General features: G+C 38.4%; 1 protein-coding gene across 1 annotated transcript in view; it reads right to left on the minus strand.

Moving 5' to 3' along the window:
• Nucleotides 1-25,558, minus strand: part of LOC119420836 (rap guanine nucleotide exchange factor 6) — a 149,463-nt gene that overhangs the window by 71,887 nt on the left and 52,018 nt on the right. The window contains exon 6 of the mRNA XM_037688260.1: nucleotides 8,461-8,592. Coding sequence (XP_037544188.1) covers nucleotides 8,461-8,592 — 132 coding nt within the window. The remainder of the gene's footprint in view (nucleotides 1-8,460; nucleotides 8,593-25,558) is intronic.

Genomic DNA, 25,558 nt, shown 5'->3' on the forward strand with positions numbered 1-25,558 from the left:
ATCTGGTAGATTTGAGGTCTTCAGGGTCAGACCTGGTTCACTACAGTCCCCCCTTTGGAAATCATCACCTGTCCATGGGGATGAATTCCAACCGTGACCTTAGACCTTCAAATGTCCTTGAGCTTGATGTAATCCAGCAAGGAAGACCAAAGTCAGAAGTAATCCTTCAAGGAAGACCAAAGTCAGAAGTAATCCAGCAAGGAAACAAAGTCAAGGTAATTCCACAATGTTCTTGGTATTCCATTGTGTTGATTATAATCCCATATCGTCTCGGTAATCCCATTGTAGCAATGCTTTAACCCCTTGGAAACAGAGTCTGTAATCCATTGGAAAAAGTCATATAATCCACAACGGTAAATCCACAGCGATTGGAAGTGTTGATTAATCAGCATACAGAGGGGTACCCTTGGATTGAACTGAAGAAGCGGCCACTGGATGAAGAGTTGAGACCAACGTCAGGATTGCAGGTCGCCTCCAGCGAAGGTTGTCTCCAGCGACGTCCAGCCTGTGCCGTTCTGGTTCAATGTGTCATGCAATTATGTGGTTTAAGGTGGGCTTATGAAGGGGATTTTACATAAGGCCTTAAACTATATGCACCTGGTGTGTAAGCTATTATGGTTGGGAACAGCTACAACTACCAGTTAAGGGGTGGAGAATGCTGATAAGGGGTACTACAGGGGTTTATGCCTATAGAAAAGTGTTCCAAACTATTTTTCCATTTCTAACTTGGTTTAAGTTAGCTTTACATGGTAAAATATAGTTTGGTGTAATTGTCTGTTGTCTTTTTAGACGAACGACTTGAGATTGGGTGTTTGGTTTTCCCATAAATGTTTTGGAAGTCTATGGCGAGACTTATCAAAAAGAATTAGCTATCCCCCCGAATAGAATTGTTCGAGTAGGTTCGGCTTAAGCGTTGTGAGATCAACGTAGATTATGGTACTCAAGGTAGCAATAATATACATTGACTCCGCAAAGATTGCAATTTAGTGAATGAACTGCATGTTGGCATGGTTAAAGGCCTCTTAGTCTCTAACTTAACTACACAACAAAATTCATTCTTACCTCAGAAACAACCAAAATCAACTAAACAACGTTCCAACACCGACAAGAGTAGTGACTAAGCATCTAGAAACATCGTTTCACAGCTTCTCCTCACCCTGGTTGCCAGATTCAGTCACGTTGTCCCGTGTGAGTGGCTTCTTTGCAGACCCGCTTACGCGAGGCATAATCATATCGAGGTGCGCTGCATGGCGATCCACGTCGATTCGGAGTGACGTTTGGCCCCGGAGCAGGGATGCGAGTATCCCACACAATACGAGGGTTATCGTCATTAGCAGGGCTATGATTAATGTGTCCGCGCTTGACCACGCATAGGTAATTGGTTGGATCGGGTTCTTAGTTGTGGACCTGAGGGACTTGAGAACTCGGTTTATTGGTTCCACGTCGACGACTTGGGTGCCTTCAAAACGGATCCTTCCCAGAGTCTCTGGATCTATGTCTATAGACATATTTCCTAGGTACTCTGAGTCATCCAGAGTCGCGTCCCATCGTTCCGGATCGAGGTGATAGAGTGTCAAATCACCAATGTGTATGGTTGTACCCTGGGGAACACTGATCCATATCGTTTTGTCCGGTAACGCCAAAGGTCTATTTGCCCCAGATTGATCGTAGGCTATGATCGCCTTTCTTTGAGGAGCGTTCACTAGCCAACGAGAGCCAATTATTTCCGCTTTTGCAGCTTTAGCCAGGTGTCGTGGCGTTACGGTCGTTGAGCATATAGAATTTGAGAAGTAGTGACGGGGAAAGGCAGACCCCACCCGCGCCCCCTCCTTTCTCTTTCTGAGGCTGTCTGTCACAGCAGAGTAGACAACAGGTTGTGTGTCACAGACAGCCTCAGAAAGAGAAAGGAGGGGGTGAGGTGGGGTCTGTCTTTCCCCATCGCCAATCACGTGTCATGTACAATCTTACGTTGAAAACCCACGAAAGGGTGAGTCAGCGAAAGTCGAACCACGAAGTATCGAGGGACTACTGTAATGTGTAAAAGTTTTTAACTACACTTTTTTTTAATACTTTGCTTTCAGTGAGTCATAGTTTTTTGTAATCTGTTAAACTTTGTCAATAGTTTTCCAGGGGTTCAGTCTTTCAAAGCTTTTTTTAGGGACTTTAACTGCCTATACATATGCCTGAAAAATATTCCTCAAAACCACTTTATGAGACAGTCTGGCTCCTACCATGCAAAACACAAAGAGACGTTTATTATACCCTGGTAAGGAGACGGAGATCACTGAGGTCTCTAACATAGACTGGCAGGGTAACATCTTGTACCTTGTTGAAATCAGTGGTTCCCAACCCTGGTCCTTGAGGAACACTATCCTGCATGTTTTAGTTGTGTAGTGAGTCACGTGAGGTACGTGTCACTTTTGTAGTATGACAATATATCCCCGTTTATACGCATACTATATTCACGAGTTCTTCATCTTTCTGACTGTGTAATGCCGTGCATTGAATTTAAAGGAATGCGAACGAGAGACGTTATTATCTTTGACCCATCAAATGAATGGAATCATTTATTTTCAGAATCAAAGTTTAACATCAAACATTTACATTAATTTGGCAAAATATGAAAATAATAACAGACAGTTTCACAGAAAATGAACTTCAAATCACTCGGCGGTGATTTGAGGACTTTGCTTCAGATATTTCTAAAATATCTGTACTGATTTTGTGAGAGAGAAGAGTTTAAGATGAAAGGAGATTATCTTACAGAGAACTATGTGAGGGAATTTAATCTGTTTGACCAGAAGTTGCACGCTCCGTCAGATCCTCAGCCCGTCCACGGTACACTTTAGTCGAAGAAGAAGTCTTTACCTGGTTTGACGATAGATCAGCTCAGTAAGCATCCTTCAGACTGTTTCCAGCGCCTCCGTTAAGAACAGCTAAAATCCTCGAAGAGTCGTGCGTGGTTAGTTCAAAACAGAATTATAATCCCAACACGTCTCTGGATCCTCGGCACTCCAAACTCTTCATAACTCTAGTTCTCTTCTGAACTCCTTCAGAACTTTTCCATTCTCCATGGAATCTTTTTCATTCTCTTTCTCTGTTGGACTCTCACTCTTCCAAGAACTCTCACTCTTGGAACTCCATATCACTCTCGATCTAACATGAACTGGGAAGTTGCCACATTTTATTTGGGTCGACTTCCTGTTCAATTTAGAGCTTTCTGATTCGTGGATGTACCAGAAAGAGGTGTGTTTTCGTGACGTAAGTTGTTATCAAAATCAAGGTCAGGGAATGAATCTGTTTTCACATACAGAAAAGATTATTGCAGAAACAGCAGACTTTTTGGAGCCTACTCTTGGTAATCTTCTGAAAAAGTTTAAACATGACATTTTTCTCGGTAAACATTTTAGTTGACCGAAAACCAACCTTTCACATACTTACGACTTGACTCATTTCAGACAGAAAATCAAGGAATGCTTATTCAGGTGATTTCTTCTCTGAATGAGGAATAAAAATCATTACTTACTGTTTATGTAAAATAAAAATGAGTAGTTCTTTTCAACCTGTAAAGCATTGAGTGAACTAACACAATTTGATTATCAAAACATTTGTAAGACAGTAATGATTATAAAGAATTGTCTTTTCTGCTTGATTAATTCAAGAAAGAAAGTCATCAGATGGCCCAGACTTATTCAGATCAATGAAAATAACAGTCTCTGTCCATCTGGTAGATTTGAGGTCTTCAGGGTCAGACCTGGTTCACTACAGTTGTTTCCCTGAACCAACACAGCTGATTCAGTGATTTAATTACTTCCTCAAGTTCTGCAGAAGCCTGTTAATCACCAATTCATTTAAATCAGGTGTGTCATAGCAGGGAAGCAACTAAAACATGCAGGATAGTGTTCCTCAAGGATCAGGGTTGGGAACCGTAAGCAAACCGAAAGGTGCAGAACAAGGACGAAGTAAGAAGAACCCTTAAAATCTCGGTGGTAATCAGAATAACCTTTTTTTTTTATATATATATATATATATAATTTTGCAATACGGTTCAGACATGTTAAGGAATGTAATATTCCAATCGGTCTTAGCTTTAACAGAGAGGTTATTTTGCGTGTACATTTTGTTTTCATTCTTACTTTTGTCTAACTTCCTTCATCATATATTGTGGAACATGCAATATTTATTTAAACTTTTATTTTTTACCAGGAAATAAATCCATATATAGAACAATAAACAATAAGCAGTAGAACAATAAACTCGAGAATATGAGTTTTTCCACTCAGTCACCATAACTAAGCTCTCATATGTTCCAACTATATTTTTCTAGTGAAAGGGTAAATCAGAAAAGATTCTGATGATGGAAGGAAAAGGGATTTTCTTGAATTTCTTGGTGGGAACACTACAAGACGAGCTCTCTAACGTGATAGACTTCTCGAGTTATTAATTGGAAAATGGCTGAACGATTTTATAAAGCTCATCAAAAGCAAGGTGATAGAGCCTGTGGTCCAGTCTAGTTTTCAGGCAGAGGCTCGTGCTAACAAATTAGGCTGAACAAGCTATTTAGACAATTTCTAAAATAAACCGGCTGCTCAGTCTTTCCTGTTTCCATGCACTGAATGTAATTAATTTGGAATAATAGATGTTAAAAGACAAGCCTGATGAAAAAAATGTCAAAAATTAAATATAAACCATCGTTACACCCATGATAAATGACCAACATAATGAAAGAAAGATGTGTAATGATTTATTGAATTTGTTTGTTTTTTTGCAGCATCACTTCAGCTTTAGACTGTAGTAATAGATGCTAAGTTTGTACTATCTCCACACAGAATAAATTGCAACACTAAAACAAAACAATAGTAATTATGTGTTCACAATTGAACAATTTATACAAAATATTTGCATTTCCTAAACTTGGGAGATTTATCAGCTCTTGGAGATTTTGTTTTATGAACTTATGTCATCAGTGAGAAGAAATGCTAAAAGGCCATTACATGATATAAACATGACATTAACAGTTAGAAGTCCTGCAGGAAATGAGATCTTGACTTTGAGTTTTATAAGGGGAAAAAAAGGATTAACATTCTGAGATTGCAGCACTTGTAAAACTGAAGCAATCTGCTATATTGTCATTCTCTTTCTCTGTGTCATTGACATACCTTCTGCTGCTACAGTTTAGTTCATTTAGCATGCAGGATGTGTCATTTCAGTCTAATACCAAAGGTAGCACAGGGAGTTTTAACCAAATGTACATGCTTAGGAGATAAAGGACCTCAGATCTCCAAGACCCACTGTGCTTTAGGGCAGGTGAAGGAGAACAGAGAAGTGACAAATGTTACAGGATTGTGGAGAAGGTTCAAAATGCAAAGTAGTCAAGAGCTAAAAGGCCAAAGCGAAGGATTATTAGGAGGATGAGAAAGACTTGAGAAGCTTTGAAGCTAGAGAAACACAAACCACGGAGTGATCGGGTAGAAGAGTGGGCGATAATAAAAATACGAATGCACGAGATAAACTCCGAACAAAATCAGTCTGTTGCATTGACAGCAGAGGCCTGCAGCTGACTGGAAGGTTAGCTCCTTAAGACGGCTGTAAACAAACACGGAGCCGGGTCATGACAAGCTGATGGGATCAAATCCGTGTGATAAATATCTAAAGTGAGGATAAAACGATCTGCTCCGTGTGTTAAACGTCTGACCCGGGTTAATATAATTCATATCAAACACTCACAGACAACCCAAATAAGGAAGACTGTGGTCATGTTTTTCTAACATTTTCTTTTTTTTTTTCTGTTGAGAAATTAGTTTCAAAGTGATTAAACATTCAAGACAAATAAATGCAGTAACACCTATATAAAAAGTAAAGCATTGAAGAGTGCATTATCTGCCAACGTTTATGATACACTCCAAAAATCACATGGGTTTTTATTCTATCCATCTGCCATATGTTACATTTGTTGGTGCGATTCTTAAGTAAGGAAGCAAAATAATGGAAAATAAACACTATTGTTTGGCTTCTACCTTGATGGAAGTGGAAAGTCTATGTAAATTGTTGTTTTGTTGGCAACTGTACCCAAAATGATGTGGCTTTAAACTATAAATAAACTAATCTTATTGGTTTCCATAATTAAATCCAGCATAAATAATAATCATGTGTCAAAAAGAAGCTTTAAATCTATAAACATCTTAGAAACATCTACAGAATTCTGCAATAAGTGCAACAACCAACCACTTGTGTTAGGGCTTGTTAAGGTTGAAAGACGACGACTATTACAACGGTGGCTGTTAAGAAAGAAAATTAAAAGATCTGAGGGATTAAAATATTTAAAGACAGGATCATCGTGTACACTTTCTTGTACTATTGATTTGCAGACATCTAGACGCCCTACACTTAAAGAGATTTCATTTCAAAGCACATTAACTGAGGGAAAGCTAAAAAAATGTCACAGAAAACATGAAGCATGCACAAGTGGACCTCTTAATCTGGCAATAAATAAAACAACAATTATAAATTAAAATAACATAAGGTAGTGGATCAGAAAACTGCTATTTTAAAAAGAATGATTTACTATTAAAAGAATGTTATAGTTTGAAGAGCTTCCAGGCTTCAGCAGGATTACTGAAGTTAATTTATTACCGCGTCTTTTTATCAACTTGAATCTCTAATTCTACACACCAGTTTCAACATGTGAGGCATAATCTCCACTGTTTTCCTCAGCTACAGCAGCTAGGGAGTTAATATAACAAAAGGTTCCTAAATCCACAAAGCTCAGCAAATATAAGAATACAAAAAGTTCTGTAGTGCAGGAGGGTGAACAGCTTCATTTCTGTCTATCACGGTGCGCTAAGATTCATAACTGGCTGTAACTACCATACCCACCACTGCACCCTGTATTCACTGGTTAACTGGTCATCATTAACTTCATGCAGACTCTCTCACTGGTACATTTTCATCTTTAAATCACTTCTTCATACATCTCCTCCTACATGTCTCTGCGTGAGCGCAGCTACAGCGTGCGCTTCGGGACATTATTACCGGCAGTGTCCCCTCAGTGAGAACTGAACTAGGCAAAAGGGACTTTTCCTACTCTGCTCCTGTTTCCTGGAATATAAAAGATCTGAAGCTCTCAACCTTGACCTCTCTAAGTGACTTTAAACATCTGCTAAGTTCATGGCAAAAACCAACGCAGACCTGTTCCTGTTTTTAGTTTTCCACATCGCTTTACAACCTAGCAGTTTTTGTTTAGTTTATTTAGTAACATTTTCTTTCATTTGTTCTTCTCAATTCACATGCCTTCTTTTATGATTGTCTACTGTTGTCATCATTCTTTGTTAAAAACAGGTCTCTCTTGTAAATGAGTCCCCGGAGTTCAATGAGACTAACTTGTATAAATAAAGGTTGAATGAATTTGCCAAGAAAAGTGAACACAAGATTTAATGGTTTTATTACCTGCAAGTCCAGACTATTGTATCTCTGAATATACGAATACAACTGCAGACACTTGTGATTGGCGTCTAAAGACCGACACATTCCTCTTTGACATTAATAAGAAAGACGTCGGCAAACAAGTTTGAATTAGCAGTTTGAGTGGACAGTCTACTAGACACTTAGCAAATGTCGTATGTACACCTCAGCTCTGTACACGACTGCTCTCCTGTTTGATGGACGTCATGATAAAGATGCTTCGTCTATTTTTGAACTCTTTCCTCTAAAAGATTTCATCCAGTCTCACAGAAACAACACAGTGCCTTTACTGACAGTGCATGTAAAGGTTATTTACTACACATGACCTTTAGTTCACAGCAGGAAGTAGATGAAAACAAGCCAACTGATGCAACTTTATTAGCCAGATGAGAAGTATTACAACAAATAAAGTCAGGATGTTAACCAATGCGAAACAGGTAAGTAAACAAAACTGAAGCACATCACAATAAGGACAAATAACCATCAGCAAGATGCACATCTGCTACAAACCAGATGTTACAGAGCACACAGTAGCTTTGTCACTACACTAGACAGTGTACATAATTTAGCATTTGTTAATTAATAGTGGCCCATGAGAGAAAAGCTGCATTATTTATTCATCAAAAGTTATTTTTTATAGAATATGACAGTTAAACCAGGAGGATAGATCAAAAGACGATTTGTGAGATGCACATAACCCAACAAACAAATGAAAATATTACATACTTCAAGAGCCTGAAATCCCTTTTTTTATTGATTATAACCACTGAATTAGAAATAACAGTGTGAAATAATTTGTGTAAGGTAAAATATTGGCTAGTTTGTCAGTAAATTAAAACCAAGATTTGAGTAAAATGTACTGGCTTTAAATTTGGTCTTAGATAACTAAATAAATAACAAAATGCATACGTGAAATTAACAATTTGCATATATATGTTGTTTCTCAATAAAACAAAAACAATTTGTACAAATAAAATTAAATAAAATCAAAGTACCCACCTGGTAAATATCTGACAGGCTGCTACTTCCTGAATCACTGGTGATGCTGCAACCTGATTGGCTAGGAGCCAAGTGTGTCACCTGCTGGTGGGCGTGGTCTGTTAGGTGCATCTTATTGAGGTCAGCCGGAAGCTGTTCAGACAAAAACACAGACACCAAACAGGATATGAGATAAAAGAGAAACACTTTCTCACACTCACTGCACATCAAAGAAAACACACACACACACATAACTTCATCAGCCTGAAAGCCAAAGCTGGTTTGGCACTGTTTGACAAGCTGTCCTCCAAGATAATTAACCCGAAGAGGTTAGAGCAGAAAATGTTTCGGATGGCTGTAAATTATGATCCGACAGTGAAGACTCATATGAGTTCTGGTGGACAGCGAAGGTGGGAGGTGATAACACGTTAAGTCCTGGTTTCTTCATTACACAAACAACAACCTAACGTTACTGAATGATCCAGTTTCAACACATATCACCAAGTGACTACAAACAAAATGAACTCCGTGAACAAATCTGCTCATGTCTCCATTTTAAACTTTTAGATTAGAAGACCGTTTGCACAGAGTCAATAAATACAATATCAATACAAACGGAATCTACAGCTTTCTGCTTTTGTAATCGCAGTTTCTGAAAATCGGCACTTTAAAATCTGAACTGCAGGGAGCTCATTCACACACCAATCCAGATTCAACACGTAAGCCTTCAAATCACTTTTAAAAGCACGGGCAATAAATCTCTGAGGTTCTCAAAGAAGACAACCCTTTATGTTTTTAAATAAATTAAAAACAAAACTGAATCTGTAGACTCAATAACTTGAATGAATGAATGAATGGTTTTTATGGTATGTCAAAAAGAAGTTTCAAACAAGCAAACAAATAAACAAGCAAACACTTTACGACCAAAAAGGAATAGGCAGAAGCTAAAGGCTTATTATGCCTCTCCGTTCATTTTCTCATGGATTCCCCAAAAAATAATTAAAAAAACAACCACACATGTACAAAAGAAGAGCAAACTGAACATCAGTGTTCAATATAATAATATAATGTAATATAATATACCATAATGATGATAAACACTCTATAAATGCGGATTTGTATAGATATAAACAAAATTATTATTTTCCATTACTATTATTATTACAAACACTAAACAAGCATGTGTTACTATTGTTATCATCACAACTTTTATTACTATAAACTAAAACTCTTCATTAACTTAAATTTAAATTTATTTCTAAAAAAAACTTGAGAGAGCTATTAAACTTAATTTCCCCACTTAAATTATTCCACAGCTTAATAACCAAAACTGAAAGACATCTGTAATTGACATTATTTCTTTGCTTATTTCAAATATAAAGGACCCCTTTAGGTTATACTTTCCCTTAACTTAAAAAAACCAACAACTTTGAATACAGGCAGGAAGACCCTTTTTTTCTAACCTGACAATATTTCCAGTGTCCTTAAACACACATCTCTGAATTTTAAAACATAAAAAAAAAACCATTATTCATTAATCTAATTACTCTTTTCTGAAATTTAATTATGGAGTCTATTAGTTTTATATGCATTACCCAAAACATCCACACTATAGGATATGGCACTATTAGTGAAAATTAAAGTATATGTAAATCAATCATTACATCTTTAATAAGTGACACATCAAATCCATCGGTTGACTTTTTGCTCTTTAACTTTCTAACCACATTTAGGACGTAATTCTCACAAACTCCAGCAAGAAACATTGTGCTATTGTTTTCAAATGTATAACAGATGATTATATGTATCTGTAGGAATATATATATATAAAAAAGGGAGGTAAACAGAAAGATACGTTCATAAACATCTACACTGTAAGAAGCAGTGTAAACTAACTACTGATGAAACTAAGCCTAGACGACAGAACAAGACTGAGATAGACATTTAGGATTATGGTAAACATTCAACAAAATCTGTATTTTGCTTGAACATTTGTAGAGTTACACTAATATATACTCCCCATCTTTACAGTTTTAATTGTGCATTTACCAGTTCGCAAAGACTGGCTGTCTATTCCTAATATATTATAAAACATTTGAGGAAGTCTGTTTTATATTTATTTTGTTTACACTGCAGCACAATGGTTACCAGTAAAACGTGATTTATTATTAAAATGGTTTGCTAAAAGCAGGGCAGCTAACGTTTCACCCCTGCTGCACCAGGTGATCTAAACATGAAAAGACCAACGATCTTTAATTCTCAAGTCTTACCGGTTTGGATCGGGGCGGAGTCAGTGTGATGCAAGATGTCCTCCTGCGACACAAAGAAAACCTACAGCACGCCTCTTCCATCGCCACATTGGACAACACCGACCGCCAAAACCCACAAGAACTCTCCTAAACACCTACAGCTGTACGCGACAAGACACATTGAGCCAAACTCAAGCTTGGAACCAAGGGGAGGCTACAAAGCACCACTGTGCCAACATGTAATATTAAAGACGTTCAGTCTGGGGTCCCCCTCCACCCCACCCTCAGTAACCCCTCCTAACAGGTCTGATGTACCTTATGAGCACTTAAGGCCTTCAGCCTCAAACCCAGAGGGAAACAGCACCGTGGTGTTAAGAATGGAGCTATGAAGTTCAACTGCATGTCCTTAAAGTGAAGTACACTGAAGTGTGGCACGTCATAATTCATGTTCACTGCTTCTACACTCAAAAATATAAAAACACAAATATAAGTACGTGTTTATAACATAGCTAGTATAGAAGTATTTTACTTAAACATTAACCAATTGTCTCAATATTTACAATGTAAAGAATGCCACAGTTTATAAGTAATGGCAATTAAAAAGCTGGATTCCAATTTGAAAGCACGTTATCTTAACATTCACACTCATATTGACTCTGGGATGAGGTAAAGGCCTTGACTAAAGAAGCATTTAAATGAAATCCATTCCCCATTAAGCGCAGGAGTGTAATGCATTCTGTGAATCACATATTGACCCACAGACAACGGACGATGCTAAAATTGTTGGTATTATTGACTAAATTATCCAATCACACATTTACACAACTCTCCAGTCTCAGCCCTGAAGCGCATTGTTGACCAACACCCTCCATTACAAGTTCGCTGCGTTTCTTTGAAAACGAGAAGAGGCACGACGAAGCGAGAGGGAGGACAGAGAGTGATTGTTAATTTCACCAGAGCAATTACAAATCGATTTTTCAGTGATGGAGCAGGTACAACGCCATTTTACATTCATTTAATACATTTACAAGAATTCAGAATCAAAAGGTAATTTGTCAAACTTGTGACCAGATCGACGCTCGAGAAACTTAAAAGACACAACTGCATGTTAAAAGCACTGAACAGATTTTCCAGCGCCTTACCGGATTAATCCAACAAAGTTCAGTCAGGTCATCTGGATGGTTTCTTTTTTTGTTGAGACGTTTCGTCCTTCATCCAAAGGACTTCATCAGTCCGAGGAGCCACAACAAACTCAGTCCCATAAGTAAAACTCTCACATAGTAGGCCAACCAGTTTACTGGTGATAAGATGGTTTCTGGGGCCCTCCCTCTCCGCCATCGACTCCTCCGAGGCAGTCATAGCCAAAGTAGTTCAAAAACATCAAAGGTCAGGATGAAACATCTCAACAAAAAAAGAAACCGTCCAGATGAACTGACTGAACTTTGATGATATTGAGCATGAACTTCGATGTTTTGAACCACTTTGGCTATGGCTGCCTCAAAGGAGTTGACGGGGGAGAGAGCGGGCCCCAGAAACCATCTTATCACCAGTAAATTGATTGGCCCACTGTGTGAGTGTGCTGCTTGTGGGACTGACTTTGTTGTGGCTCCTTGGACTGATGAAGTCCTTTGGATGAAGGACAAAACGTCTCAACAAAAAAATAAACTATTCAGATGACATAACTGAACTTGGTTGAATTTTTTTTACCTGGATTATTGAGCACGAACTCTTCCTGCATTAAATGTTTTTAAATGAATAAATGTCTACTCAAAATGACCACATTACTTATACCAAAATTTATTTATTTATTTGGCAAAATGACAGAAAATTAACTTCAAAGGTGAAAACCAAAGAACATAATAAAGATCCAAAATGTGACAGTAATCCTAAATTATAGGCCTAAAAAAATAATAAAAAATATATATAAATAAAAAGAGTATGTGCTGAAATCCAAGTTTTAAAACAAAATACTTCAATTTTGCCTGATTTACTTTAGCTAAAAAAACAACTAGTAAAAGCACATTAGTCTTTGAAAAAGACAATTTATCATCTAATTAGACATTTTTCTTGTAACGAACTGTCTTCACATTGAGGGGAAAAACACTAAGCTTACAGATCGTCATTAAATCAAATCATCCGAGTGAAGCCAAAAGAACCTCCTATTTTATTTATCTACAAACAAACTAGTGAACCACACAGTAGCTTATTATGAATGCAATGTTATTAGAGTTTCAAATAGTTTGAAGAACTTGATCCAAAATTTTTAGAAAAAAAAAAAATCAATTTATTCTATTACCGCTTATCTGTGTTTGTGTCAATTTAATAAATACAATATTCAGTATTCAAGCAGTTTGAAGGGTTGCGCTTCTACTAATTGTAGGACAAAGATAAAATATTTACATTGCATTTCTGTCTCCTATACTCTGTTGGCAGAAGAAAAGCATTAGCTGCTGTACATTTCAGGCTGTGAGAGCACAACATGGAAAATCTGCTGAAGAACACAAACAACCCAACATTTAGGAGGAGCTGCAGAAAACACTTGGACTGGATTATTGCCCGGCCTCCTGAAAATATTTGTTAGTATATGAAAACAGCTTTAGGTTGTGACTGATCCTACAGGTTAGAGTGAGCGCTCCACAAATAAACTCGCATCAAGAACAGACCGTTTAGAGTCAAAGTTTAATGTGTTACGCTGCAAAAGTAGATGAAAAATGAGCTTATCCTCCAATATGGATCAATTAATACTGGGTTTTGTTGTGGCTGACAAGTGATACAGATTAGTATGCTAATCTACCAGGGTAAGAAAAACATTTTATTCTCTAGTTAAACACTAAATATTTGTAAAACAATCAGCACCGTCTGTTGTGAGATCCCATTCTGCTGAACTAGACAGGCTGCAGATAAATAATAGGGACTCCATTTGTTATCTTTTACCCGCTTCTTCCTTTTCGGGTCGCGGGGGGTCACGGGTGCCCATATCCAGCAGTCAGTGTGCGAGAGGTGGGGACACCCTGGACAGGTCTCCAGTCCATCACAGGGACACAGAGACAAACAACCATTCAGTCTCTCACTCACACCTAGGGACAATTTAGAGTTACCAATCAGCCTAACATGCATGTTTTTGGTCTGTGGGAGGAAACCAGAGACAACACACACATGCACGGAGAGAACATGCAAACTCCACCCAGAATGGCCCCCCGGCTGGGATTTAATCCGACAACCTTCTTGCCGAGAGGCGGCAGCTATACCAACTGTGCCACCCTGCCACCTAGTTTAATAGGTACTCCATTTTTTTAAATTCTGGATCAGTGATTCCGATGTGTTTCAGAGTGGAATACAAACATCATAACTGGGAAACTTGTGGATTCAGAGAATGACAATTTGAAGGAAGCAGCAGAGTGAAGGAGTGAAAGGAGGTCTTGCTGCACCTATTCACACTACAGACTTAATCCTGCCCTAATCCGCCTCTTTTCCTCTCTCAGCGGGCCAAACCAGGGAGTGTGTATGTGTGTGTGTGTGTGTGTGTGGGGGGGGGGGGGGGGGGTCCTTCCATTCTTCTCATGCATTAAGGATGAGAGTTGAGAGATTAAATATAAATGTGAAAGGTTCTTCAGTTGTACAAATTTATCATGCCAAAGCAGCTGGCATGATCATTTGGCGCGTTGAGCGTTGACTGTAGGAGAAGCCTGATCAGCTCCAGATCAGCAAACACATCATGTTATAACAAAGGTGTAACAAAAGTTTAGTTTGAGTAAAATCCAGCAGCTGAAGACCGTGAGAATTCATGAGGAATGAGCCCAGAGTGGCCAAATATCAAGTTCTCACCTTGTCGGGCCGTCTATAAATAAATGATAAGCCAAAGGAATACAGCTGGCTTGAACAATTTATTGTGACGTGAGGCAAACAGATCATTTTGGAACACCGCTGGTATTTCACTGCTGCCATTTTAAATTATGTGCGCTAATGTTTTCATGTCATTTGAGTCACCTGATGAGACTAAATTAAGTCATTGTGGATTTAGTCAAACTCCAAAATAAACAATAAACGGGTTACAGCGGTTTACAAACCAAATTAGGGCTTTGCTTCTTTTAGGAATTAAAAATGTATTTAAATAAATAATAACCCTGCCAACATATATTAAAGTACAGTGATCCTGCACCTATCGCAGGGCTTAGGTTCTAGAGTCCCCCACGATAGGTGAAAAACTGTGAAGTAGCAGGGTTATATTTATTGTATTTTTTATATAGGTTTATGGCTTTATAAACCCTTCATATGCTCTTAAACAGTTTGGCGATGGAGATGATGACGATGAAATGAATGTATAGTACAGACAATATATATTAAAAAAAATATATAACAGGTTTAAAAAAAAAAAACACAATACAGCCACAAGAAGTGAACCACAATATAGCAAGGGTCGACTGTAATGTCTTTCTTGTGGTTCGCTTTAAAAAAAAGCTCTTATTGCAGTTTAAGATATGGGGCTAAAAGCTCCATTCTGTCTTTTACCTCCACAGTAAACTGGACCATAAAGCATGAACTGGTCATTTAGCTACAAGGATCGTTGACTGGTTTTCTTCAGATGTATTTTACAGCTGAGACAATGGATTAAGAGTCACTGGTCCTGGAGACTATAAAAAATATGTATTGGTAACACCTCGTCTCTCGAACAATGAGGCATTGAAGTGGTTGATATGAAGAACCAAAAAGGGCACATGACGGATGGTGCGATAAACTCTAGATCTGAAATAATTTTGAAAATGCAACATTTGTATCTGATATTAACTTGGTCAACAGTTTAAAGACATGACAACATGTTTTGCAAAAGACATAATACAATTCAAAATCTTACTTCTAACCTACAAAGCCCTCAACAACCTAGCTCCATCTTACATTACAGCTCTTATTGTTCCATATTCTTCTAACAGAGCACTTCACTCTCAGACTGCAGGCTTACTTGTGGTTCCTAGAGTTTCCAAAAGCAGAATGGGAGGAAGACATTTCAGTTATCAGGCTCCTCTCTTGAGGAAGCAACTCCCAGTTTCTGTCTGTGAGGCTGATACATTGTCATTGACACATTCCTTTTTGATAAATCCTATAGTAAGTGTTGGCTTGTTATGCTGCCATAGGCTTAGACTACTGGAAGACAAATTGACCTCAGCTCTTAAAATGAATTATTACAAATGAATCGTTTTCATATGAAACTATTTCTATCGTAACATGTTATTCTCAATCTGCCATTGTGTATCTGTTCCTCCTTCCTGTCCTCTCAAACTCAGCCGGTCGAAGCAGATGGCCGCTTGTCCTGAGCCTGGTTCTGCTAAAAGTTTCTTCCTCGTGAGGGAGTTTTTCCTTTCCACTGTCGCCTTCATGCTTGCTCAAGATGAGAGTTCTGCGATCAAGTTAGACTCAACGCAGTCTGCTCCTCAGATAAATAATGTTATTAACTTACTTTTTATGTTTATGAATGTTTCTGTTCAGTGCACTGAGAGGACTTCTGTTGTGACACTATATAAATAAATTGAATTGAATTGAAATGAAATAAAATCAACAAAATTTAAAAATTGCCAAAAACACCCGAGACTTAAATTTCCGATTAAAAAGATAGAGAGCAGGTGGACACCAGGTACTTTTATATTCATATAAATATAGGTACTTTTTCACTTTTTGTTATTTTATTTTTGTACCCTTATTGCATGCTTTTAGCGAGTCAAATCAGTTCTTCTCATCCTAAGCATTTCATTGTAATGTTAACCTTGTGTTAACCTTGCATTTGACAAATAAACACAACTTGAACTTGATTAGTGGGGGTTTAAAAAAAAAAACAGCAGAGCAAAGACGCACACACAAAAATGCACTAAGAAAAATCCACCAAAAGACAACAAAGAAAATAAGAATGACTAAAAACACATTTTGAAGCATAACAAGCAAAGCAAATGTCTCAGCTTAGTAATTAAAACAAAACACGGGGAAAGCAGAATGAATACTTAAAAACAAACAAGAGAAACAAAATGACAACGGAGAGCTTTTTTTTACCTTCCAGTAACTAGTACAAATGGTTTGTTAGCACAGAAAATGGTTTCAAATTGACATTTAAGTATTAAACGGTGAATGGACTGCACTTATTTAGCACCTTTCTATCTGATCAAGACATTCAAAGTACTTTACACTACAATCTGTGTCCTCATTTACCCATTCATACAGAACTCTACTAGATCTATACAAAGAGTAATCAGTGCTTTATCACATCCATACACCGATGGGACACATCAAAGGCAAAAAGGGGTTCAGTGTCTTGCCCAGGGACACTTCGGCATCAATCAAACCCCCAAATCTTGCATTGGAGGTCGACTGCTCTAACCACTCAGCCACAGCTGTCCCAAAAAATTACCATAGTCTCTCTCTTGCACAAGAAACCCAACTGCTTGCTCTGGGAGACATGCTCCTTTAAATAATCCTAACCACAAAAAAAGTTAAACCTTTTCCTAATTTTACCCAATAAACGTGCTCAATAACGTTTGTTAAACTGAGATGGTTACCAAAAATGGAAAAATTCAGGTAAAAAAAGTCAAGAATCAAACATTCGAAATCTAAATGACCAGTTTATTTCTCCAGCAGCTCTACCACCACATTATCTGATGATCACCATCTGATCTGAGTGAATGAATACTGCGGTCACTGCAGGAGTATCTCACACTAACATGGCTGGCCTGTAGATGTCAGCAGTGACAAACTGTCTTGACGTGACCTTAGAAGTCACTCATCAATGAAACACAGCATGCACACATAGATGCAGCTAATATGAAACATCTGCTTTAACTAGATCTAAATACATAACATACATCATGTTTGGATCTTGAAACGACAAGATATGTTACTGATTTTGCATTAAGAAAAAAGCAAGTGAAGTAATATTTATTTTTAATCAAAGGTAATTCCACGCAGTTGCCCTCATTGGGTTTAGTGCTTCATTACATATTAAAACAGAGTCTAAGATACACAATGTCTTACTCTTAACAGCTGCTACAATGTTGATTTAGCTCTCACAGCAAGTTGCTAAACCAAAAACCACATTGCAGGCGAGAGCCGTGCACCTCTCTGCACACTGCTACCGTCTCACAGCCTAAATGAACTTCTCCCTTTTTCATACAGCACTTAACTCGAAGCCTGGATCTGATTTCCGCTGGTTTTCAGATGTGTCTGCCCTTTGTCTTTGCATTAGCTTACTCTGGTCCATCTCGCTTTTTTCGGTAATTAACTCTGTCTCCTGTCTCTGTCAATCTTCCTGCCTCACATTAACCTCCTCTCTGCAACCCCCACTGTCACTACTTCCTTCTGTTTCAGTCATCTTATCATTTGTCCCTCGCTCCATTCTGTCTATTTGTCGACATGTTCTCTCATTTCTCAACTCAAGTGTATCGAGCCATGCTGTCAATCGTGAATCAAAGTAAGCAAGAACGAATAAAATGGTAAAAAGACTTCAACGGGACTCAACCGTTAGGATAGGTGAGAAGACTTGCTTTAATGTCTGAAAAGGGACAGACACACTGGGCTCCAGATTTAGCCCTGGAGAAAGCTTTGATCAATTCAGGCCAGGGTTAGCTCTAATATTAATTTTACTGCCGTAATTTGAGTTCATGTATTTACTTTATATTATTTCTCGCGTCATTAGGACATTTGTATAGAAAGGTTCTAGGTAGGAACTAATATGCGGGATGTTGGTTACGCTGGGGCATAAAAGGAGATGCACCCTCTGATGAAGTGTGAGCAGTATAACAAATGGCAGCAGAAAAGGTCATTTTGAGTTGAGGAGTTGAATGAATGCTTAAAATTTGTTCCAAGGACTTTATTTCTACCTCTAAATAAGGGTCAACCAGCGAGGTATGTTTTACATGCTATATATATCATTTATGACTTTACTTTAGTCATTGCATTATCTCATCGAAGTTTATGTTGTATTTTAGTTCGACGGTGGCGTATTGGCAACAAGGTGGTGCTGTAACGATGCAACTGTAAAATTCTACGTTCCACATTAAAACCAACTTCACACCATCAGTAAAAGAACTCTTTAATGACGTTACGAAGAGGTGGAAACAAAAATTAAGGAGTGGGCAGCGACAGGAAATGCACGTAAGAACAATACATGAGCACAGACATATATTTACATGAAGAAAAACATAACCTCACTTCTAACGATTCATGCATGACAAAAACCTATGCAAACTCCCCTGCAGAGATTTTTACTGCATGAAAAGTAAGTACTTCGATGGGCTCCGGTCACCACTCTGCCATGCTCCACTCCATCAATGGGCAGTTTTAGAGACATTTGGAGTGAGATACAGTGCAGGAGGACAGATGGAGACAGGGAGAAAATAGTCACCTGGTGTGTGTGTGAGTGTGCACGCCAGAAACAAAGAAAAAGTAGGCTAACATAAAAGAGATAGAATAAAGGTGACAGTGGGGGGGAAGACTGAACTGAGTGTGTGTATGTGTGTGTTTGAAAAAGCTTTAAGGTAGCAGAGAGGGAGGCAGAAACAATATAATAGATAGGACTGACAGTATGGGGTGGAATGAGGATGAAATGGAAGTGAGGCAAAAGATGAAGATAAAAAGTCCACAATATTCTCTTTAGATTTCCATTTCCCTCCCTTCTAGACTACCACATCTCTGGAAATATGTGTGTGTGTGTGTGTGTAGCAGCTGCAGCAATGGGAGATGTAATGAATTGAAACTGTGATTGGAGGTGACAACTGCAAAGACAGACATGCAACAGAAAGAGGGAAGGGGAGAGAGTGTGGATGGAGTCAGCAAGGGACCACACGAGGAGACGAGTACACAAAATATGTCGAGCAGAGAAGGCAGCGTGCGCACACCCACAAGCATGCACTTACTTTCCAGTGCATCTCACAGCAACGCTGCTTCATCTCCACCCAGCCCCATTTTCCCCCCCAAAATTTTTTACTTGCAACAAAAATCTTTAAGAAAATCAAAGTGAACCGCGTCACGGCCGCTTCACATTAATTGTTAATCGTTCTGCCGCACTACAAATTAGAAACTGACTTCGGAAAAAAGGGGAATAAAGCAGACACTCCCACAACAAAGCCACTGTGCCTGATCAAACACCAAGTTTGTTTACAAAGTGTATTGAATGTGGAGTCAGTGTGATGCTCTGCCTATTCAAACAGTCAGAACGGACCGCTGATCCTCCAGCCCACACACTGAAACCTGCTTTGGCAACTTTCCTAATTGCCCAGGATGTCAGTGCTGTTTAATTGCATGACAGACTGATTACTATAGTTAAAATAATAATAAAATAAAAAAAGCTGTGGATGTGTGTATGACACTGGTTGAATGTGGCTTGTGTGAAGCATTTTGAGATGTTAATAAGACTCATCTATAAAAAGGTCCATTTAGGCTTGCTTAATATTACAATACTTCATTGATTGTGGGGACTGAGAGAAGTCCTGAGGTTTAGCTAAAGGAAAAACAATATTAGTTAATATTAATATTAATAGGTTAAGCCACTTTGGATGCTAACACTGCATTCTGTTTGTTGTTAATAATGCTCCCTTTTTCTTTAGAAGACTAATGTGATGTCACAGAAAGACAAATACCACACTTGGTTAATATTTTACAACCTTGATTTCTCCTTTTTAAAACTTTCTCCCTAAAAATCCCAACAGTAAACTTTATTTTAATGCTAAAAGCCTTTTTTTAATAGATATATATATATACACTTTTAAGCAGCAGAGAAGCTAGCATGGAACAAGCTATTTTGTGCAACAGAAGAACAGACTTAAAATTTCAAACATCCCACTTTTAATGTAGATTCAATGCAACATGTTTTACATGTTTACATGGTTTTGGTACAGATGACGTGCACACATAGCAGCTGGCATCAAAAATTGCACCAATTTGGCAAAATTCTAGTTTTTAAGCTTTTTTTTAAATAATCAGTAAAACATAAGCAACATAAATCTATAAAAACAACTAAAATATCTTAAAAGTGGAGCAGCTTTTAAACCCTAACAAATGCGATGGGAATTGTGTATATCAGCATTCTAGATCTAAAAATAAGTCTTTCAAATGTACTACTCTCATCTCGGCTGATAAATGAAACTTTATCCTGAGATTTGGCAGGAAACGGTTTGTGAGGCACAACTTTCAACAATCATTGGCTGGCAAGTGTCTACAATGGAACAACGACCATCAGTTGGCAGATTCGGCGCTGTGTTGTGCCAGTATTTTGACAGACTCGGAGACTTTTGCTCCTGTTGTCTGATGAAGGAAGGAGACACAGTAGGAGCAAAGGACAAGAGAATAAATAAAAAGACCATCAAGGATGGAAAACGTATTAAACTTATTAATCTGACAGCTACTAAAACATTAAATAATATCAAAAAAAGCTAACTGTGTGGATTTTCGTGGCGATTACCAGGTTTAAACTGGCTGAATTGTGATTAATTCCCCACAAAGTTAGCAGCTCATTCAGTCGTCTGGAGTCTTTCATGACTAAAGTGGGAACTGGCACAAGTTTGCTTTCCCCTGCAGAGAAAAGTGCTTTTAACAAGAGGACTGATAATTATTCCAGCCAGGACGAAGTGGAAACTCCTGCAGGTGGAGCCTGGAGAGACAAAGTTTGTGTAGATGTGAGTGAAAGGACGGTTTGGAAGTGATGTAGTTGTCACTAAGTGAAAGTGTTGACAATTTGTGGGGGGACTTTTATATGTTTTATTTAATAGAATAGTAAAAGCAATACAAAAAAACTTATGCACAGTAGTCTCTCGCTACTTTGTGGTTCGTTTATCGTGGACTCGCTCTATCGCGGTTTTTCAAAATAAGATTGGACATGACACACAATTGGTTGATTGATGGATGAGCCACACGATCGGCATGGAATTTTTATTTAAAATAAATTATTTTAAATTATTTAGCACCTGCTGCACATTTGTATAGCCCATACTGCAGGATAAGCTTCCTGTTGCAGCCGATCAGCGTGCAGAGCGCAGAAGTGGGCGTGGCCAAGAACGCTTGCAGGTGGCAAAGAACAGAGGCAGAGAGATGAAATCATGACATTCTGTGATCTTTTAGAGCGTTCAGAGTTTAGCAACATTGTTTAGAAGATTGCAAGTGTGTGGGAAGGGTTTAAAACGCCTTAAAAATAAATACTAAGATAAACTTCTATTTACTACTTGTACTAATATTCCTACTTCGTGGTTTTTAACTTATTGCGGGGCTTCAGGGTACGGATCCCCCAACGAGGGACTACTGTATATGCATACAAGTATGTATATGTATATTTTAAATATAATACTGTATGTGGATGTTTGGACTCGAGAGTCATTGAACTTGAACAAACTATTCATTTCTATAAGTCTTCCCTTTCTCTTTGCATTCTGAACCTGTTTTATATCTTTAGAAACCGTTTCTTTTTTTTTTATAAAGATGAAGACTGCATGGGTTAATTTAGTTTTAATTAGAAGGGTGTTATCCAAGTCTGCTTGATGAAAGGATGTTGCTGCCGTATTTAGACATCTTTAAGCTAAAGTTAGTTCACAGTCTTTTCATGAAACTTATGAGGCATGAGCAACGTATTAAAGAAAATTATGAAGTGACACAATCTGTTCGTAGACTAAAACTGTGATTTTAAAATGTTTTGTGTACGTGTCTTTTTCTCAGCACGTTCTTTGGTTTTGCCAGTTGGTGTTTGAGTGACGGATCGTGTGTGCGTCATTGGAAGGCCTCTAGGCATGTCTGCCGGAACGCCTGAGGAAGGTGGGCCACGGCCAGGTCTACCAGACACACAAGAGGAAAAACACTTGGCTCTGACTCACACACAAACCAATGTGGACACACAAACACAAGTAAACAGACAAACTTATATATCCAGTCACATGCAACCTCCTGGCTACCCCCTGCTAACAGATGCTTCCTGCTCAGCAGCCCAATCAACAGATTCTCACACGTATAAACACAAACACACACACAGCATCCCTGGCATCCTTTTACAGGTTGACCCAGGGTGGGGTTAGAGGGGCTGCTCCACCCTGTGGTTCTCCGGGGGCGTTTCTGTTAATGTTGGATCCAGTTCCACTCTTGTTGGTCCACTCACTCCAACCCAGACAGAACCAACTGCGATCTTGGCACCACAACCAGGAAGAATGGGGAATTATGTTTTTATTTTTAAGCCAACCCTGAACTACGGAATGAATCAGATGTTTTAATATTGTGTTTAAGAAAACTGGGTTCAATGCTGCAACAAGTGATAGATTAAAGTAATAAATGGGGGGGGGGGGGGGGACACGACGTAAATCCACACTGCTGCCCAGATCTGAATACGTATTAAAGAAGAGTTTCCAGGACTGTGTGTCTAAGTATTAGTGTTAATATCTGCTGTAGCGTTGGGAAGCACAAAAACAGAGTGCATATGTTAAGTGTGACTTTCTTTACAGACAATTATCACCTGCTCAGAACATGTGCAAAGGACACACCACTTGTCACCCCCCCCCCCCCCCCCCCCTCCACACAGTCCTCCTTTTTGTTGTACTCACATATTCACAAACACCCAACCACCTCATCTCGTATTTATAAATGCCCTTGAAAATTATCCAGTAAAGGCGCTCTCTCCCTGGCAGTGCAGGCTCACAAGAGGATGTGGATCAATAGTGGTGAGATAATGGGAGGTGAGTTAAATTGAGTGGGGTGGGGGCCCTAAGTGGCTGAAATATCAGTTGGATGGTTAGGATGGGGGTGGGGGATAGCAGCTCATGACTAATAGCGGTAGGTGGAGTTTGCATATATAAAGAGAGGCTGGGTGATAAATATGTATTTATTCATGTTCTGAGTAACACACATTTCTGACTGTGGCAGTGAGCCTGCATTTAAACCTGCACGTGAGTCAGGGTGGATTTGTTGGTGTTTAACTGCAACTCAGGCTTTTATCACCAAGTTCAAGTGCCACATGCCAAGCAAATGTGTGCCGACAATAAAGGAGTGTGCTTGTGCTCATGAAAAGCTTCCATTCCAGTCCATTCAGCTCTGTAATGTGTAGTGGGGCTTTTCAGTGAATACATTTTAGCCCATTAAAGCTAATAGACAACAATTACGGTGGTCCTTTCATGCCGCTATGAACACTAAAACTTATTTTTTCCCTTAAAGCATTAAAATGAGAAAAAGTGGGTTTTTTTTTAGGCAAATATATATCACTGGTAATTGGTGACAGTACAAAATGTGTGCATAGTTAAACACTGGTTTGATTCTCTGCAGAAAACGATTTTCCACAGCCTGATAACTAGAATCCAGGAATGACAAAAGGCACATAAAGGTTTAAAAATCTACATAAAGGCACAGTGTGCATCTTTCAGCCTATTCAACAAAACGAGAAATACTCGGTTTACACTAAAGCTTTTGCAATCCAATTTTTTTTTAAATATTTTTATCAATAATTTCTTGAAACACGAGGAAAGGGAAACCGCAAAGTTGTCTGAACTCTTGTAAAAATAGAATCTCTGATTGTTTTAAACTGACCTGTACAATTCAACATATAGCAAAAATTGAGCTAAACATTTTTACCCCCAAAAATATTACAACTGCAGGACTTCTTGTAAAACCAACTAAAGCACCTGTGGGGGAAAGATTTAGCAACAGTGTCTGTTTTTGTTAGGACCGTATCATAATTTATGACTTATGAGAGCCAAGTAGGACATGGCTTGGCTAAATGCAATCCATATTGATCTTTATCACCCCCACTTCCTGTGCATATGATATCCTAGACCTCCCTCGGCATACTGAAAGCCCTCTCTCTGATCTTGCTGTCTCTCTGCTTGTGTTTTTGTCTGGACACTCCATCCCCTTCCCACCTCTGGAAGCTTAAAAGGCCACATTACCTTGACACCCTGTGAATTTTCAGCCAGTTCGTCTGGCTTCAATATAAGCGGGGCTAAGGTCAGAGGAAATCAGCCACAGTCAATGTGAAGAGGTTATGGTATTGACCTCACCTGGGAAAGATCCTCTTCATAAAGCTCAGGAATTATTCTGCTAAAATATGCCATGGTGCAGCTATGTAAAATTATGTTAGTAGGACACATACACATCTGCTGATGTGGTAATACAGAAGTGCATTTATAATCAGTATCTTGCTATTTCTCGAGGTTTTTCCATAATTTCCAAAGTTTAGATTTGGAGTATTTTGCTTTAACTTCTTAAAATGGACTATTAGTTAGTTTGTTTTATTTTCTTATTTGAGTCAAAGAAAGACTGTTTAAATTGCAACACTAAAATGATGTTTGATGGATTGATACTTCCTTTTCTTTGTTTTAATCTGTTGTTTTTCCAGTTAAAGGTTCAGCATGCAGAATACACTGACACCTAGAGGCATTGTTACAAAACTTTGGGAATTTTAAATTAGTGCATGAGAGTGAATGGCTGTTTGTCTCGTTTGTCTCATTGTGGCCTTGTGATGGACTGGAGACCTGTCCATGGTGTCCCCTGCCTCTCACACAGTGGCAGCTGGACATGGGCACCAGTGACCCGAAAAGGAAGAAGCGGATAAAAGGTAATGGATAGGTGGAACCAGTTAAGTATCCACTAGACTTCATTTAGTGACTGTGGTTTGTTGATCCCTGGAAGAGCAATGAGAAAGAGGAACTATAAAAATACCATATTGCATTTTTGAAAACACATTAAACATATTAAATGTAACTTTTTAACTTTATTTTGTAGTTGTGTTTTAACTTTTAAAACACAACTACAGTAGTCACTCGTTTATCACGAGGGATCCGTACTCTGAAGACATGCAATAAGTGAAAAACCACAGAGTAGGAATAGTAGTACAAGTAGGAATTTATTTTAGTATATTATATATATATATA

The sequence above is a fragment of the Nematolebias whitei genome, chromosome 14 (genome assembly GCF_014905685.2).
Source record: "Nematolebias whitei isolate Nwh7 chromosome 14, NemWhi1, whole genome shotgun sequence".
Classification (NCBI taxonomy): domain Eukaryota; kingdom Metazoa; phylum Chordata; class Actinopteri; order Cyprinodontiformes; family Rivulidae; genus Nematolebias; species Nematolebias whitei.